The 19,365-nt window shown below is 42.8% G+C and overlaps 1 protein-coding gene across 2 annotated transcripts in view; it reads left to right on the forward strand.

Annotated features, from left to right (window-relative positions):
* Positions 1 to 2,889: 2,889 nt before the first annotated feature.
* The window catches only part of RAB3B (RAB3B, member RAS oncogene family), a 51,621-nt gene continuing 35,145 nt past the window's right edge, over positions 2,890 to 19,365 (forward strand). The window contains exons 1-3 of one of the 2 annotated variants that reach the window (XM_066555402.1): positions 2,890 to 3,049; positions 7,848 to 7,928; positions 13,114 to 13,341. In XM_066555402.1, coding sequence (XP_066411499.1) covers positions 7,908 to 7,928; positions 13,114 to 13,341 — 249 coding nt within the window. In that variant the 5' untranslated portion in view covers positions 2,890 to 3,049; positions 7,848 to 7,907. The remainder of the gene's footprint in view (positions 3,050 to 7,847; positions 7,929 to 13,113; positions 13,342 to 19,365) is intronic. The other variant, XM_066555403.1, reaches the window with a different exon arrangement.

Genomic DNA, 19,365 nt, shown 5'->3' on the forward strand with positions numbered 1-19,365 from the left:
GAGCTGGAGCAGAGCTGAAGGGGCACAAGTCTGTGGATTGAGTTTGGCTAAGGCTGTGGGTAACTGGCTGCTGATTAGAGTTTATTTGCTAGTATACACTCATTTTTGGACCATTTTGCACATGCACAGCATGAAATAGGTAGATGTGCTGCGGAAATATTAATTGATAAGAACTGCAGATGTGCTCTGCTTTTTGAGAGTGCTTCAGGTCACAACATAACATGCTGTGCATGAAATAAGCTGCACTGGCAGCACAGTCAAATTTGGATGTCACTTTATTGTGCGGTTTCTGATATTATGAACAGTGCTCAAAGAGCCATTTGTGAGGATTTGGATGCATTAGCCCTGTTAAAGGGAATGAAATTCGCACACATCCTGGGGACACAGCATGGGCCTTACTTGCTCTTTATTCCACACTGAAGTTGAGAAGAACCTGGGTGAGTGCTGCCTATTCAAACAAGGAGGATTTTGTTTATGGGAGTCCTGTTTTTACCTGGTTCCCCTGGACAACAGCTGATTTAACTGTTTTGGTGCTGCTCTTGCTTTAAGAGTAAATAAATCAATGCATAAATTGATACATTAATTTTTAAAAATTCCCTTTTTAGAAAAGATTAATTTTGCTTCTTCAGATCAATTGCACTGTGAGAGGATGGAGTGTTTTGAATTTAAAATCTTGAGAGAGCAGTAGAGTATGTATGTTGTGCTTGATAAATGTACTCTCCTGACTGCTGGGAGAGAGTGAGATAGATCCACATGTCAGAAAACAAGATAAAGCACAGCATCTGCTCTTCCACCTCCGTGTGCTTGTGGGAGTTCTTTCCTGTTTCCTTATTTCCCCATCTATAAATCTAAAATAACAAAGACCTCCCCCACTGGAAGTGGTATCAGCAATTCATGACCATACAACATTAAAACCTGGCAGGAAAGTGCACTAGGAGAGCAAAAATTGTTCACTCCATAAATTATAGAAACATGTCTAAACAAGGTGATAGCAAAAATCACGACATATTCTCCTGTCTCCTAATTCCCTGGGTGCCCTCTTTTGGTATCCCTGACTAAGAAAGGGCTTGCAGGTAAACACTAGCATTTCAAGGGTGGCATGAAATCTAAAAAAGCCTTTGGAAATTAGGATTGAACAGTGGCTCTGCACTTGTGCCTGTGTTTTTGGGGTGTCAAATCAGGTGATCACTGCCAGATGCCCAAGTGAGCCTCAGCCGTGGTGTGTCCTTTGCATCAAAGGTGCAGGTATGTGCCCATGACCATTTGCACTCTGTGTTGGTGCTTTTTAGGGCTCTGGGATCACAATGATTTTCTAGACTGAGCATCAGTCAGCAGACAGAGAGAAGAGCTCTACCCATGCTGGGTTGATGAGAAGTCAGGTTTTGGCAGAGATCAATTATCCCAGAGCAACAAGAGGATTGCAAGGAGCAGGAAAGACTTTTTTAGGTGTCAAGCCTGCTAGGCTGTCTTTGAAATAGTTGTAATGAGTTTGGGATTTTGTTACACTGTTGATTATTTCTAGTTGCCTACACAAAACTGTTATTTTGCTTAAGGCTTAAATCAGGGCCTGGTTTATATAACAGTAATTTTAGCTGAGGTTTTGATGGCAAATACACATTTTCATTCTAGATGAGGGTAGAAAATTACCCTGATGCTGGGTAGAATTGTCCCCTGAGCCACCTGGCAGATAGCTCAGACTTGAGTAAAATGGAGAAGCTGTATGGCATCTCTGATCTGCAAAGAGAAGAGGTGCTCCTTAAAGCTGCTCAGCATCTCTCCTGTGATAGTTCCTAAAATGTTCACCTTAGCTATATGCTAGTCATACAGTACTACTGTGCTCCCTGGCTTTCTACATTCCCATGACACTGGTAACTAGTCAACTGCCCTGGACAAAATGTAGCAATAAATCAATTGTCAGACTCCTCTAAAGTGAGTGAACTGTTATAGAGCTCAAGCTGCTCCAAGGGCTGGTTGACCTAAGAGCCAGTCTGAAGATCAGAGCTGAGGATCAGATGCTGAAGATCACCAGATGTGCAAGAAGCTTTTACAAGTGGACAAAATTATTCCTGTGCTGTGTGGGCAGTGTCGGAGCCGAGTCAAAATGCTGCACATCAAACAAAAGGCACAATGAGACTGAGAAGAAAGCAGCAGTGCTCTGGAGGACATAGCAGGGTGAAAAGACATCTGCACCCCCAAGTTTTAGGGGTTTGAGTTCAGAGGTACTGCCTGAAGACAGAAACCCTGCAAATCCAGTACCTTTAAGCACCTCCTGCTGTGGCCTCCCCTCACAAGGAGCCTCTCTCCTGGGGCCCAACAAGACCTTGTGTTTGTGCTGAGGCACTTGCTTAAATCCTGCCATCTTTGCCGATTGTTAGGGAAGCACCTTCTTGGTTACGTCACACATAATGTTTAATATGTTTTTAAAAACCCTATATTTTGTTCATTCTGTCCAGGGCATCATGTTCAAAGGCTGTTTTGGTTTCCTGGAGAGAAACAGACCACAGTCAAGTCTCTCTGAGGTCTAAAAGATTTTAAAGCTAAGAGGGTCCACCACAATCTCTTCATCAGACTTTCTTCATGCGAACGACTTAGATCGCAGCCCCTGCCTCAATTTCTGTCTTCTCACCAGTAGAATGTAGTGCCTGATGCCACATCGGCCATCACTAGGCTTCAGAGTTAACAGTGCTACTGATGACAATCCCAGCCCGTGCGGAAAGCGCGGTAAGAACGGCAAGTTCGGCTCGTACCCGGGACGTTTTCCCAGCCTGAGGCGATTGCCATTCCCGCGCTCCCCGCGGGCCCCCGCCCCGCCGCGCTCCGCCCCCGGGGCCGCCCCAGGTACCGGCGGGGGGGCGGCTCCCGCCACGCGAGCAGCGGCCGCGGGACCACTCGGCTCGGCTCGGCTCGGCTCGGCTCGGCTCGGCTCGGCTCGGCTCGGCTCGGCTCGCTTGCTTCAGTTCAGTTCAGTTCGGCTCTGCTCGGCTCGGTTTGTTTCGGCTCGTCCCGGCTTGGTTCGGCTCGGCTCAACTCCGCCGCTCCTCCGCCGCAGGTAAGAGCCGCGGCTCCTCTGAGGGGGCTCCTCCCGCGCCGTCGGAGCTGCTTCCCCTCGAAGGTGGCGAGGAGGGGGCTGGCGGTGTTCCGCGCCCCACGTCCCCAGCCGGGACCCACAAACACCTCCTGCCCTCCTCGCCCCGGGCTCCGCGGGAGGGGAAGCAGGAGGTGCCCGGCGGGTGAGCTCCGTGCCCCGAGGTGTGGTGTAACGGGCAGCCCTCGGGAGCGGCGGGGCGGAGAGGGCAACAGCAGTTCCATCTCTAAAATAAACATATCCCAGCAATAAGAGGCGATATAATATTGCCTTATCTCTAAAATACCCTCAGCCTCGCGGGGCGGGAGGGGGGGGGGGCGGAGAGCGGGGCCTTCCCGGCTGTTCTCCAGCTGGTGCGTAACCCGCCCGTTCCCGTCACCCCGGGCCGTGCCCGGCTCGGGGAGGGGGAACAGGGAACAGGTGACAAGAACCGAACTGCTGGGAATGGAGCACTGCCGGGAATCGCGGCACTGCTGTCGTCGTGGCTGCTCGGGCAGGGCACGGACCCGCTGCTGCCTCACAGCCCGCCCGAGCCGGCGGAGCGGACTTGGCCGTGCCCACCCTGCCCGTATAGCCCCGGGCAGCGAGCCCACCGCATCAAACCGAACGCATCCATCTTCTAATTTAGTTCATAAAAAGTACAAACTCTCCAGTTTGTCCAGTTTATGCTGTGCGAAACGCATGCGGTATATTTTCTTTTTTTGCCGTGCTGTTTTGTTTCTTGCCAGCAGCCCGGCAGTGCCGCTGGTGTGCGCGGTAGCATCAGCCGGCGGGACCGCCGCGGCATCGCCAACGCCGGCACCAGCGGCTCCACCTTTTCTGCCTCCCAAGGTTCGGTCTCCACGCTGTCCTTTCCTTCTCACAAGCTTGTGGGCTTGTGCAGTGCATCAGGTTGATCTAAGTGTAACTTGTCAAAAAAGAAAAAAAATACCCCAAACCGGAGGGGAGTAATTTTAACGTGGATTTTCCCATGTCCTGAGACAATATAAGACCGTGGTCTCAGAACATGTTTCTGTGCAATTCTTTGGTGGCAAATCTGGTTTTGACGTCTCTGCTTTGTTTCTCATCACTTATTCCTCACCCAGTGGTGCACTCTCAGTTGTGCAAATAATAGTTTGCAGGGCTTAAGAGTTGCTTGGATTAGCTCTGTGTTCAAATAACATTCTCTTGTGAACGTTGTTTTTTCCCCCTCCAAAGGTAAAAATGTCACAGAACTATAATTTTGATCTGTGTGTTTGTAACTGTACTCAGATCACGGGAGCGCTGGTATTGGGTTATAGAGGGTACAAAATTGAATCCATATGCCACTGTATGGAAGTGTGTAACTAAAAGGCTTTTATTTCCTGTTATTTGGCTTGCCATCCTGAAGGTGGTTCTATATGCATTTTCTGGGACTTCACTGCCTTCAGGACAGTTTTATCAGAACAATTTATAGTGTAAGTCAGAAGAGAGACAAATAAACTGAATTAAAATCAAGATTCCTTTGCAATTTTGACAAAATCATGATGCCCTCTTTGCAGACCCAATATATTTTCAGGTGACAAAATGAGAAGACTTATCAGCTTTAGGTTTTAATAGCAGTAGTTCTTGTGTGCAGCAAAGCAATGCATTTAGTATTTGTTAACATGATGGTTGTTGTGTAGTAATCATGTTAGCTGCATAGTTCAGAGGTGGTTTTTCCTACCTTCATTTTCATATGTTTTCATGCAGCTTCAGCTTAAAATGTGCAGGTCACAGCATCACAGTTCAGGGTCTTGCATCATGCTGGCTGGTTGTAGTGCCAGGGAAGGGCTCTCATGTCCACTTTGCCCTCCCCAGTAGGTACATGTCTACTTTTTGTTACTGGTTGGGCTGAAGAAGTTGGGTTTTTTGAGGTGGTTCTCAATGGCTAATGCTGAGAAATGTCCTGAACTGGTCATTTCAGGTATGCTTTTTGCTGTAAAAAATGTATCTTGTGCTTCAGGTTCTGCATATTTAGTATGCCCCTGGAAATGTGTGCTTAGCTTAGTGCAGTAGTGTTTGATATTTGAAATAAGCAGTAAGATTTATGTTTGGAAGTATTAGCTCATTAGAAAATGGGAAGTGTGAGGGTGCTTGTTCTAATCCCAGTTAGCAGGTGGCTTACTTTGCAGCATGGAAGAACATCATAGCATAGAGAAATGAATTAACTTATTCATCACAGATTTTCTGCTTGGAAGAGGAGCATTAACAGGCAGCAAATTAGACTTCTGCACTGCAGAGGCATCCTAAGCTGGTCCTGTCTCTGTGTGATTCTGGTTTGCAGGTGGTTTCTACAATTCCAGCCTCTGGTCACTTGATTCGGTGAGGACAGCAGCTTGTTTTAACCTTTTAAGATTTTAGACCCAATGGTGCAGAAAAATCTGTAAGTGTCTCCTGCTCATTGGTGGGGGGATGTCTGCCTGAACCTGCACATGGCCTCACTCTAGCTCCAGACAGGGCGAGTGCCATCTTATGCCTGAACTTCCCTTATCTTCCACCACCGTGGGAGGGCATGGTCATGGCTTTCTCCATGAGGGCTGCATCCCAGGGCAGAACGTAGCTGTGCCCTGCCTTCCAGCTGGGGAAGGATCAGCAGGGACTCACTCGCACACGTCTTGTAGCAGAGCTGGCACACATTCATCTCGGGTGTTGCTCTGGGTGCCTTCATGTCACTGCTCCCTCAGTGTATTCCGCAGTGAGGTGTGAGGAAGTGCTTCACCATTGCCAGTTCCTTCCTGAGAAGGAGAGGCAGAGCTGTGGGGCTGCAGATCCGATGAGGAGGGAGCTGAATTCCGGATTTCTGTTGTCTCGGCCATCGCTGCAGTGTTTGTGCCAGGAAGGAAGGGCTTTGAGGATGGGGAGTTTTGTAACAGCCCTCAGCCTCATCAGTGTGCGCTGTTCTCTGGGACAGGGCTGCATTCAGCCTCAGCTTGCAGTTCGTAGCACTAGAAATTGGCTGGCTCCAGGATTCCTAAATTCAACAGAATATTCAGGGAGTTGTGAAAATCTCTGCATCCCTTCTTTAGAGTATAGGGAAGATAAAAATCCCCTCTTCCCTGCATCCTCTGGGAGAGAGCTGAGCTGGGTTCATATTTTTTTACTATTACATATTTTTCTGTGTATTTTCTGGAGTAGCGTGCTTGCCAACAGGCATGGAACCGTGTGATAGTAAGAGAGTGGCAAACACTTAATGCTCATAGAAAAGAGTACAAAAATGGAAGCTTGCATTTCCTTAAGTTGTTTTTTTTTGTTGTTGTTGTAATACTAGAGGGACTAATTCCTCCTTCCTGAGAATTTTATTCTGGCTCTAAAATGGACTTTGAGGATGTTGAATGTTGTGCAGGAAATGGGAGAGGCATGGCTTGATGTTTGACTTGAGGAAATCTTTCTAACAGTCGAACCAAATTTTGTTGTAAAGGTAGGTGGCAAAAAAGTGGTACCTGCTGGTTCTTGACTCGTGTTCCACACCCAGCAAGTTTTTAAAAATCTTTTAAAAGCTGTTTTTAAAGCCTGTGTTCCCAAATCTAAATGGGAATGAAAATAAATAACCACTGACATTGCTTACAGATTTTCATCCTTAATTGTTATGCATATATTGAACTTTTTTGTAGCATGTAAGTTCCAGAACAAATCCACTACAAGCATCTTCTTGTAAAGGCTTCTGGACTCTATTAATAAATGAATTTTATTAAAGATGAAGTGCTCAAGACAAAGTGCTCACATTTTTCAAGTAATAAACATAGACTTTCTGTGTAGAGAGTTGAATTGTTTTTGTTCTAGATCTGTCAGCTGAGTGGCATTTAGATGACACCCCAAAGTCAAGTTCTGGGCAGTACTGAAGAGTGAGCCAGAGGCTGTCACAGGGAGCAGCTGTTGCAGGGGGCAGGGCTGTGAGAGCAGGAGGAAATGTAACTGAAAAATGTGCAATACTTTGAGCAAGAGCAAGCTGCTGTCGTGTTGCCAAGCGAGGTGATTGTCAATTGTGTGGATCCCGAGAAGGGATTTGTGTTTGATCCAAATTCCGGCCTGGAGTAGGTGGCTGCAGCCTGTTATTTACCTAAGGTCCGAGTGTGCCCAGGTGTTTTGGCAGTCTCCACAAGGCAAGATAACGTAAGTCAGGATGACAAATGGTGCTGTACTCGGGCTTACTGGAGAGAAAATGCACCAGACACAAACTTGGCCTTTACAGCGGATTAGCCGTGAAAAAGACAACTATGTTCTGTTACTTTTTTTGCTCTAAATCTGGAATAATTACTACTTTAAGGCAGATATTTTTGTGTAGATGTGCTCTAAGTTGCAGATGTCCTATTGCAGTTGTCTTTGCAGCATGGTAGACTTTGATCCAGGCTTTGTGCAAAACACTCTTGTGTACAGAGGGATTTCAGCTGCTTCTTGGTTCCGTTTGCTTTGCTGCCTTTCTTCAGGAAATGTGCAATGATTCCTATCCAAGGTTTTCTGTCCACTTGTGAGATTTATCCGGAACTTTAATTTTAGATTAATAAATATAATCTCCCTTTAATAACCTTTAAACTGATGGCTTCGAATGTTTGCTGTTATCTTAATATCTGTCACTAACTCAAGCACTGTTTCTGTTCTCTTTGTACACTACAGGACTTTCCTCTTTACCTTCAGTGGAGGAAGCTCAGACCTGACACAGCACTGTGTTCCCAGCCTAACCTGCCTACCCATTATTCCCTTACCTAATATTCTTATTATTCATCTTTATCATAATCATTGTAATCCTTTTGCTTCTACATCACAGGTTCAACAGTGTGACCACTCTCTTGATTCATATACTCACAGCAAAGCCTTCATCTCTCTCATGGATTATAGATCTAAATTGGTAACTATCGCTTGCTTGCAATGTTTATTAGCACTTATGTTAATTGCTCCTACTCTGTTTTCTGCTTCTGAGAAATCTCTCTTGTAGAACAGCATTTGTCTCTAAGGTCACGGCCTTGTTTCCTTTATGAGCTTTATCCTTAGGACAGCACACATTGGCACTAAAAAATTCCATTCCTTGGTAGAAATCTGGTTCAGAATGGAAATTCATTACTGAAAAAGAAAACAGTATTTATTTTCCAATGACAGAGCACATAAAGGAGTGAGCTTTTATAATAGAAAATTGACATAGATATGTAATTTGTGGACTAGAATATTTTTAACTTAAATGCACTTACTAAGACTTTTGGGGGAAAAAATACACAAGGTATTAATGCTTTTGAGAAGAAGTTATGTTGCACATTAGTAGCACCTCTCATGGGTTACTGTAGAAATACAAAGGAGTGGTTTCACCCCATCCTCTCATCTGCCTAATTAAAGAAATGTGTGGTACTGGATGATGATGAAACAGTTAAACTGTCACATTTAAATTGTTACTGGTCCTAAATAGCATAAGGCAAGTATAGGAAATTACACTTTTGGCTTTAAAAATGAAGCATATTAAAAGATGTTTTTATTGCTAGAACTGCCCAGAAGTTGTAATATAGAGAATAACAACAGGTTCATAACAAGCTGAATTTGCAAATGTGTCTTAGGGTATAGTTTGAAGTATAAGTTGCATCAATGTGACCAGGTTTCATGGTTAACTGGGGTGACTGACAGAAGAAAAGGAGATTCTTTCCCAAATTTAGACTTCTTTCTCACACTGTTGTGAGAGAGAATGGGATGTGGAAACAGCATGTTAGTGAACACACCCACATGGTTGCTAATAAAGAGACAGGTAACCTTCCAAGGTAATGGTTGGATTTCTTGTTTCTTGTCTGTGAGAGGATAAAGAACAGCTCTCCATTAGTTTGTAGCCAAAACCATGAGGGCTGGCAACACTAAAAGTCAACCTTTGCCTTCTTTCTGGCAATAAATAAATGGTGAGGTATATCAGTTAATTTCTAGCTAACACTTTAAACTTGTCCTGAAGTTGGTTGTAGGCAAAAAATGTTCCAGAGCAGGGCTGACAGTGACCACTTGCAGTGATTGCTGAGAGCAGGAACACTTTGATGTTTTGTGTTGCACTAGAAACCAGTTTGAGGCTTCACCATGATGCTGGTCACAGCTGTGTGGATCCATCTATGTGACAGATTTCAGTGAGCACTAAAAACAACAAAGGCCGGTTTCCCATGGAGGTGTCTTCGGGCAATTGGCTTTTTTCTTTTAAAATTCATTAGACCAAAATAGAAACTAAAGGCAGGAGGGCCACTTTGACCTAGGAATATATTCTTTGGTGGCTAATAAGCTCTGATTAAGATTTTATTGCTTTAGAGCATTTGCAGCATCGTGCTCTTATGTGGTTTCTTTGTCTAATAAAAGATGAGCTCACACTGCAGGCTTTTTCCTCAATAGGGAAATAATAAGGTATCTCAGAGCTACAAAACTGCCTATTCCCACAAAACTAGTTGGAAGGGGCTGTGTTTGAGACCTTGCTCCCATTGCTAATGCACGTGGGGAAAAAGATTGTCAATATAAGTATGCTCTAGCTACAAAAATGGGGGCTACCCAGGCAAAAAACTAAATCATGCAAGGTCTCATGCTGAAGTGTTCTCAAGGACAATCTGACTGGCAGCTTTTCCCTCTCCTGTGTAACTGGTTTTATGTCCTGTAGCAAAATCTTTCTTGTGTAAGTATTTTATTGAGGATTAGTCCAAGACAGTCAAAATGGAGCAGTGGAGAGCCTCTCCTTTGCCCTCTGTGTGGCAGCTGTATTTGACCTGTCTCCTGTAACAGAGCTCTCCTTGGGCTGTGTGTTTGTGTGAAACAGCAGAGCTGCTGCTCTGTCTGGAGGCCTCCTAAAGGAGCATCTGTGGCTGTGTGCCCAGGGAGCAGGGGTTACACTGCCAGCTAAATGGCCTTGGGCCAAGGAGGGAGGACAATCCCTGGGAGCAGTGGCTGTGTGAGCCTGCAGGTGATTTGGACAGGAGCTGCCTGACCCTCAGCGTGTTGTCTCCGTTTCCCTGTGCTGCAGAATCTCCTCCAGGTGCAGAGGGCCTGCAGGAGATGTCATTTCGTGGACCTTTCTCTCAGTAGCATAGCAACTGCCACCACTTCCCACTGCTCTGTCCCCTCTGCTTGGCTCCCTGAGCCGTGAGGGATCAGAAACTGAACCAACTTTCCAAACAGCCCTGTAAAATAGGAGAAGCTGTAGGAGGATTTATTTTTAACTGGGATCTCTCTGTTCTCTGAAGCACCTCTCTGCAGGGTCCTCAGGGCTGACATGACTGGGGAGTGCTTGGAGCAGGAGTGAGACAACAGGTGGGGGAGAGAAAAAGGGAGGAGAGGAGGACCAGGAGAAAGGTCTGCTGTTCCCTGCACAAATTCAGGGGCAGCCCTGCAAACACTTCCAGCCCAAGTGCTGGTGGAGCAGAGCTTCAGTAATGATCTGCCATTATCAGAGGGAAAATCAGAAATTAGTATGAAAGTCCTTTCAGTTTCACTCAATTCACTAGAGGGGAAAGGGAAGAGTGAAATTTAAGCAAGGGGATGGAGTTTTCTTTAAAATTTTTGTGCTCTGTCTGCCTCTGGTGATTCAAGACACTGACCTGCAGCATCTTCAGTCAGCACAGAGGCCAGTGAGGGTTGTGCTTCTATGACAACAGCCCCACGTTCTGGACAAGTATCATTTGATCTTATTCTCTGCGTTGTGCTTCTAACAAAGCTGCTCAAGCTGGCCACATTCTGTAATTGCTTTTTCAGCTGAGATCTGAAAGTCACATTTGTAGCCAGGTACAATTCTGATTAGAGCAATCTAGGAGGGTTAATAGAGGCAGCAGTGCTTCAGTTACAGGATCAGTTTGGGGTGTGTGGATGGGTTCTGGGCAGGCAGGGGTAGAAAGAAGATACTGATTCCTATGTGATTAGTACACTACCTTTGTTAAAGGTCTGCCTCTGAATCTGTAAAAGACCAGACTTCAAGTGATGAGGGTTTCTCACTATTTTGGGCCTGTGTGAGTGGAATGGAGAAGTAGAGATTTTAATTATTTTTTTCTTCTTTAGCAAGTGCACAAGTATTGTCCATGTAGAGATTATAAATGAGATTACTATCATTTGTAGAGATTATAATGTGTATGGGGAAGATAAATGACTCAAATGGAAAATTTTCTGTCGTCCAGTGTGGTGATGGTACAAATCAGCTAATCACCTGATTCATAATTTTTGCAGCTGAGATTTCTAAGGATAAGGAGGCAGCAAGTGCATTGGCCTGAGTGTCTGAATGGAAGTTAGTCAGATGTTGAATTCTTCATTTTAGAAATTCCTGCCATGAACCACAACACATGGGTAGAAGAGCTGTTTTCTAATACACTAATGAGAAGAAAATTTGTGCTTGTGTTTTCTGGAGTGCTTGCAAAGGATTGTAGACTGACTGAAGAGCAGCTGAAGTTCAGAAGAGAGTGTATCAGAATTATGCTGTATCCTACTGAGAAATACTTTTGGGAAGATTTTAATGCATTCTGTGCAGCTGTTCACTATTGAGCTACTGATAAATTTCTTCAGAAACTGCCCTTGTGAATGCAGTCTGTGAACGAAATGTCTGCTGCACCAGCCCTTTTCTGTGTGAGAAAGATGCATATGTTTAATCTGAGATAAACCATTGTGCATATTGCACTGAAGTTTAAACTGGGTTGCTTTTGGTTTCTTTCCCCTCTGCTGGAAATTTAAGTGAAGTTATCATCGCTATTTAAACTGCCTTGGGATAGTGTTTTGGTTTAGAGTTGTGAATTTTGAACTGCTTGTTTTGGTTTTGGTGAGGTTTGTGGGGTGGTGTTGTTTTTGTTGCTGTTTTTCTCAGTGAATGGGCAAAGTCCTCTGTGAAGGTGAGATTTGCTAAGAAGGGAGGCATTTGGGCACATGCTGAGAGTAGATATTGGAGTGAGTTTTGTTCCCAAAGGTGCTTGTGAATTTGAGTTGAAGAGAAAATTAACTTCTGTGGATCCTGGGTGAAGGAGAGACTTCTGTCACTGCTCAGTGCCTTCTGACTGCACACGAGTAGCCCAGGCCCTGCTTTGCATAAGCAGCTGCTAATTAAATTTGTGATGTCATTGCTCCAATTTGCAAACCTATAACTTGTTATAAGGAGCCAAGACCTTTGCTTATTTGATGTGTGGTAGTTTCAAACAGCATGAGAGATTAAAAGTGTGGTATATCTGTTAAAAGGTAGTTTTTTTCCTCCTCTGTAGTAATTTGGTTTGTCTGGTTGTGTTCTGTACAACCAGAGGTGAAAAGTCAGAGTCTTACTCCTCTCACCAGCTGTCTGAGCTGCACACATTAGAGCAGCCAAGGCTGTTTATGGCCCTTAATGATTTGTATTCTGCTGTTGGTTTTTTTGTTTCTGAATCTAAAAGGGAAAATTTATCGATTCCAAATGCTGTCTGCACCCCCACTGGCTCTCACATTTTATACAGTCTTTATTCCAATTGCACTCTTAGGAGTAGATAGGTGTTGGATGGATTCAAAGTTTCCAGCTGAAATTCCTGTTTTTTTTCATCTTTTCCCATTTCCTTTTGTTTTTCTTCTCTAAATGTTGAGGAGGGAACTTTTGTGAGGATAAAATGGTGGTGGTGCATGCACTAGAAATGTGGATTTTCCACAGAAGTAGTAAAACCAATTATTTAGGTTTATTTACCTTGGAGGCTGCTTGATGAGTTGCATGGTTGGATGCACTGTCAAAGATTTTAGTTCTTGGTTGCAGTTTATTGAAGCAACAGAAGTGGCACCCTGCCACTGGAGTAAAGAATGCTGTTTCCCCATGAGGATTTGAACAATCTGCAGTGGCCATCTGTTATTCTGTTAAATATAAAGCAGTGCAACAGGTGTATTTCTTGGGTTTGGAAGTCTTACCAGCATGAGTGAACACTAAACAGGATTAAAGCCAGAATTTAAAAGAAGATTTCAAAGTGTGCTCCTCTTTAGTCAGCAGATATGGTGGTTATGACATTAGAAAGTGGAGAGCTAACCTAAACATATGGTACACAGTTAAGGAAAACAAATGCTGAACTGCTCTTAAATCTGTTCTTTTTCCACGTTTGTCATTTTCTTAGATGGCTTCAGTAACAGACGCCCGATTCAGGCAGAAGGATACTTCAGACCAAAATTTTGATTACATGTTCAAGCTCCTGATCATTGGCAACAGCAGTGTGGGTAAAACATCCTTCCTCTTCAGATACGCCGACGACACCTTCACTCCAGCCTTTGTGAGCACAGTGGGGATCGACTTCAAGGTGAAAACAGTTTACAGGAATGACAAGAGGGTGAAGCTGCAGATTTGGGTAAGTGCCAGCACTTTCAAAGGTGCTTTGTATTAATCCCAGCAAAGGTGGGATGGTAAAATGTGGCCCATTTGGAAGTGGGTTTTTGGGTTGGTGTCGATTTTGGTTGTTCATAAGCTGTGTGTAGCTGGACCTTTGTGTCCCTGCAGTAAACTGAGGGAGTTCTCTTTGTGTCTGTCTCATTCAGCTGGTGAGGGTCCTGAAATGGTCTAAGGAGCTGCTCTGCATTTGAGTGAACTCTACACACAACCCATAGTATCATTTTATGGCCTCTGCATGAGAGATTTGTATCTTCCTGTAACTCATGTATCTGCTCAGCAGCCCATTTCTACCCAATTTCTGCCCCATCTAAGAGCTTAATCTTCTAATTGCTCTACATACACCTGATTCGTAATTCTTTAATAGTTGGATTTAAATGTCAAATTACAGTGATCACATCTGGGTTTTTTATTTATTGTGGTGATCTTGAATAGTGAGAATCTAAAATGAGGTGCTTTTTTTTGTGCTCCAACTACATGATTCATTTTATTTCTGTGTTGCTGGGTACAATGTAAAACAAATTATTTAATAAAAGATCCTTTTCATGTTGTAAAATCCTGACACTGAAACTAAGGTAGGTCACCTGATGTGAAATTGATTGAATTAATTTAGGGTTTTGGCAATAAAAATGTTTTTACTTCAGGCTCTATAAGCAACTAAAGATGATTTCCATTTAGTTGGTCACTGTGAATTTTGGAACGTGAAATTTTCTAAGAACTTGTGTAAAAGCGAGACAGAAAACACCATAAAATATTAGAGCTTTTTCCAAAGACACTGTGATTAAAGTGAATTAAGCAATAATCTTAATTAAATCTGTTAGAGGGCTTGTGGGCAAAAAGGGCTTTAATAACCTTAAACTTCTTTTGAAAAGAGATGTCAGGTGAATTCCTCAGAGGCTGCAATCCATTGGACCTGTAATATTGGAGTTACCAACAACACTGTTGATTTAACATTTATTTTTTAATAAAAGGTACACCTACGTGTTGGGCAGTTTCCAGAGTAACTTGTGTTCTGTTCTTCTCTCTTTTTGCATGGATCCCTGACATGAGTCATGATTCAAGGCCCTTAACAAAACCACTGTGTGCCTCTATCAAAACCACAGTACTTATACATGTTTGTCTCCTGCCCGTCCTGAGATTATCTTTGTCATTCAATGTGTTCTCCAGGGTACATGAAGTGTTAGTGAGGTCCATTAGCACACCAAAACTATGGGCTCCTATGTGTGGGAAGAAAGTGTTTTCATACCAATTGGTTTTTAAAACTATTTACAGCTGCTGTTGAGTTTCTGGGAGTGTGGGGCTCTGTGGCTCCATTAAATCCTTTGCTCTGACTTAGAATTTTCCAATTATGTTGACATTTTTTTCAATTATTTCTCCCTAAGCTTGGCATTAAGCCTTATCTGAATCAGATTTAATGTGAAAATAAGTGAAGGAGAAGGTACAAGTGTTTGACTTAACCACTTCAAATATTTTTCTAAAACCCAGAGAAAAGCACTTCTAGGAACCTGTGATGTTCTCTTCTCCACAGAGCCAGGGTTTTTTCACTTCAGGGGTGCTTGTGGAGCTCTGAAGTGAGCGCAGCTGTGACACACTGGAGGTGCTCAAGGGCTGTGCCAAATAACCTTGTTCTGTGTTCTGCAAGCCTCAAGGTGAGAGGGAGCTTATTACTGCTGTGCTGTGATCCAGAGAGATCCAGGATCAGTGGGACTTCCTTTACACTGCCTGTTGCCTGTGTTGAGCAGAAGAGCAGAATTGGGTGCAGGACCCAAATTCTTGTGTTGCCTCAAAGCTCAGAAGAATTCACGCTGCCTCAAGGGCCGAGCAGGTGCCCATAAAGGCTGACAGCTGCGTCAGTAAATGTCTCTGCCCTGACTCCTGGTTTTGTTTCTCCAGCAGAAGTTGATGAGCATTTTAAAGCCAAAGATCTTGCCTTTGTGTTTGTGCTGAGTTTGAGGAAGTCTGTATTTTGTGAATCAGGATTTGACAAGCTGTCACATGGAATGATCAGAAGAGTGCTCCTCTGTTTGATTTTGGTGTCATTAGTGGGCCTCTTGCTTTGTTGACATGAACGCCTCCATCACCCAAATTGATATTTTAATAATCAGTTGTGCTTGTGACTAAGCAGTCTGGGAAATGATCTGCTTTGAAAAGACTTGAAAGAAATATCTCTTTAGCTTGAGAGGAACAGGACATAGCAGAGATATTCATGATGTTTTTAAGATAGAATGACAGCACTGCTGCTGCATATGGAAACAGTAAAATGGTTCAGAGAGGGGTTTATGAAATAATTTTTGTTGGCTTTTTTCCCCTTTCTTTAAAGAACTCCAAGATCAGTTGACTGTGTTTTAATTTCAAATATTTTCTGTCTTGTTTAGGAATGGTGGTGTTGTGCTAATAGAATACATTAACTTTATTGAGAACATTTGTTTTGTAGTTGGATGAGACTTAGTAATTTAATATCTAATTAAAAACATTTATTACATAAATATATTCATATATTATATAGATATTTATATATCTACATAAATGTAATTCTTGGATTAGATTTTTTTTTTTTATGCCACTGCCATCTGTAATAATACTTTTATATAAAGCATCTTCCTTATGATTGGGTTGTAAGGAGCCAATTTATAATATCTCTCTGCATTTCTTGATCAATTTTGTATTGCCAGAGTTGCTAATTACTGTTTACTGGAGGAAAACTATTATATTTTCAGCTAGGTATGTTTTTTTATTATAAATAAATCTCAAAGGTAACATTATTATATTCTTAGCAAATGCAGACAGTTAATACTTAATGCAGAGTTCAGGTTGCCTAGCAGCTAGAGAGGACCACTTTGTCCAGATCCACATGGAAGCAGGGTGAATGAATAAAAGTGATTTCAGTTTTAGGTAAGAGCAAGGTGAGATTTCTTTTTCTGCCTTCTGTGCATTTGTGTGTCTATTGCTGGTGAGGAATAATGGTGGTGAAAATGACAGCAGAACTGCTGAGCAGCGTGGCCTCGAGAGCAGCTGCTGGGGGGCAGCCTCTGGCCCTTGTGCTGGCCCAGTCTGGGTTCATTACATGAGCTCTTTGCACAGGCACATAAATTAACTGATAGAAAATCACTGGCAGGGTTCAGCCCCAAAAACCCCAATGCCCACTTTGTGTGAGGAATTTGATTACATTTCCATTATATTTTCCTGCAGAGCCTTACACAAAGGACTCTCAACATTGATGTGATTAATAATAAACATAACTAAATACAGGGTTTGGCAGCTGATGTTACAGTTGAAACTACTTTCAACCCCCTTTGTAAAAAGCAACAGAGATTAAATTTAACTTCAGGTTAAAAGGCAGAAAGGCTGTGATGCTCAGACAGAGGGAGCATATTTAGACTGCAGTAAGATTTTTCTTTTGAGGAGCTGTTTATCAGAATTAAACTGCTAGGATGAAGGTTTTTTCCTTCTCATTAACAAAAATGTCTCTGTGGCTTAGCTGCTGAAACCTGTTGGGGTGTGAGATTAGCTTTAGTGGATGTCTGAAGCACGTGTTACAGCTCTCAGGCACAGCTGGGGAGAGGGCACAAAGCAACATTGCTCTGGGTTTTTTTAAATTTTTAAATCAGAAATATGACAACTGCTAATTATATTGAGTGGCAGTTACCACTACAAAACAGAAAAGTATAAACCAAAATAACCCCCCTGCTGTGTAGCTGTCCAGAAGGCAAATACACAGTGTTTTTAACAGCTTTTTGTACCAGGCATTGCCTGGATGACAGGATCATCTTGTGCAGCTTGCCTCTTAGGGAAGGGATTCAAAGCAGTAACACTGGCAACTGAGTTCCTTTTTTTTTTCCTTTTTTTTCTTTTTTTCAGTTACAGGAGGTAAAATTAGAACACCATCATATTTGATTGTAAATTTTAATGCTAATTGCACACTTAACCAAAAGCTAATTATGCATTTCAGATGAGATTCATCTATTCCCAAGGCATCCTATTCCTGTCATGGTTTTGCTAAGTTCCTTGTAAGCACTGACTTCAGGCTTGGATGCTTGCACAAAACTTGTTTCTAAAAAAAGGGATAATAAGGTTTAGTAATTAAATGTATAGATGTGATAGTGATGGGTGTCTCTAAAGCACTAATCGGCCTGATTCTGCTTTTATGGGCTCACAGTTGTTGTGAAATCCTCTGATTTGCTGTTTAGATGAAGAACTAAAATGGAGAAATTCATGATAGTGAAAAGATCAGGTTGATCCTTGTAAGGGAGTCAAGGATTACATTTTATTTGCAGCATTAAGGACTTATTGGGGCCCAGGAATGAAAATCATTGTGGGTGAGTGGATGTAAAGCACTGCTTCTCATGCTAAAATACAATGCAGAATATTTGACTGGAGAAGAGATGCAGTAACAGTGTCTGTAATTCAATTCCAAGGTCTTGGTTATATCTCAAGTAATAATACTTGTGCTTTGAGAAGAACTTGGTACTCATGCCACTCTGAATGGCTTTAAGATTAGAGTTGCAAGGGTGATACAAAGGAGAGAAATAAAAACTTGACAAATAAGACCCTTGCCAAATAAGACAAAATGACTGATGGGTCAGTTACCCAACTCACTATTGAATTTATTGAACAGCCTAAGCTTGCTGAGCAGGGCATTGCTGTGTTTGCAGTCAAACAGTTGACATGGAGGGTTTATTTCTGTTTATAGTTAATCACCTCAATCTCATTGTTATCTCATTATAACACTGCATCACAGTGAAGGCCAAATTCAACTTCAGTCTAAGCTCTGATACCACTGCAGCTCTCCCTGCTGACAATACTGGATTTGTTCTCACTGCAGGTGTAGTATCTCTCTTTGTGCTCCATCTTTGTAGAGTTACTGTGCCCTTGGAGGCCTTGTTTTGTACATTTCAGTAAAATGAAACATCTTCAGAGGTACCAGGCTGTATCCAGGGCAGTGTCGAGTGTGTGTTTGGTGATAAAGAGCTGTTGGTAGTTCAAAGGTTTGGACCTTTCCTAGAGAAAATGGACCAATGCTGACTGCTGGTTAAGTAGAGGGAAAGCTGTACATGGGAAATTTCAAGGGAAATTATTTACTTGATAAGGTGAGGTAGTTAAGCTTTGAGAGGACAAATTAATTGCCAGCCTCCTGACGTTTTGCATATAATGCTTTTTTACCAGAAATTCAGAATAAGTATTTTGAAGTAATTTTATATAAGGTCTGAGATTCAAGTGCCTTGAAACCCTTTCCTGTTGTCCTTGTCTCATCAGAATCACCCTTATTATGATTTTCTTTCACAATTTTATCTTCTGCTAATGACTGGGTGTATTCTGTATTTAAATACGCTGGGTGCACTGTGATCAGGTAGGAGATAACACAGGGGGTGGAATTTATGAGTTCTCATAGTGTTTGTCTCAAGTCAGCCTGTACTTAGGCTGTGTCACATTTGGTCAGATGAGAAAATATAACTCCTGTGCTTACTCACACTTCTAACTTTCATGCATTGTGTTGTCTACTGCAGTGCCATGTTTATACAACACTTGAGTACCTGAATGACTGATTTTAGAACTCAAAAAAGGGAATCCAAACCCCCAGAAATGTTTTTCAGGTGTGAGAAATTGTACCCTGTAGCACAGCTGGAGTATCTAGGAATTTAGCAGCATGTACTTTGTGATTTATTTTCTGTTGTCCAGCTGTTCAACATCATCCTGATGGATTAAACAGCATGAACTGAGCTCCCAGAGATAAGCACTAATTTTCTGGCATTGGACTCTGCAGACAGAAGGAAACATTTGTGAGAAGCACCAGAAACTGGACAAAAAAGCAGCACATTCCTGCGGTGTGGAAAACTGGGAGGCCTATGGTTTGCTGGTTAGCTTCTCCCATCTGCAGAGCAAGGTGATATTTACCTGGTGACACTGATCTCAACCCAGATTTCTGGTGAGCTGTTCTGGCTGCCCAGCAAATAATAATGAGAGTGACAAAGTAGGAAACATAAATCCT

This window comes from Molothrus aeneus, chromosome 9, assembly GCF_037042795.1.
Source record: "Molothrus aeneus isolate 106 chromosome 9, BPBGC_Maene_1.0, whole genome shotgun sequence".
NCBI classification, from domain to species: Eukaryota; Metazoa; Chordata; class Aves; order Passeriformes; family Icteridae; genus Molothrus; species Molothrus aeneus.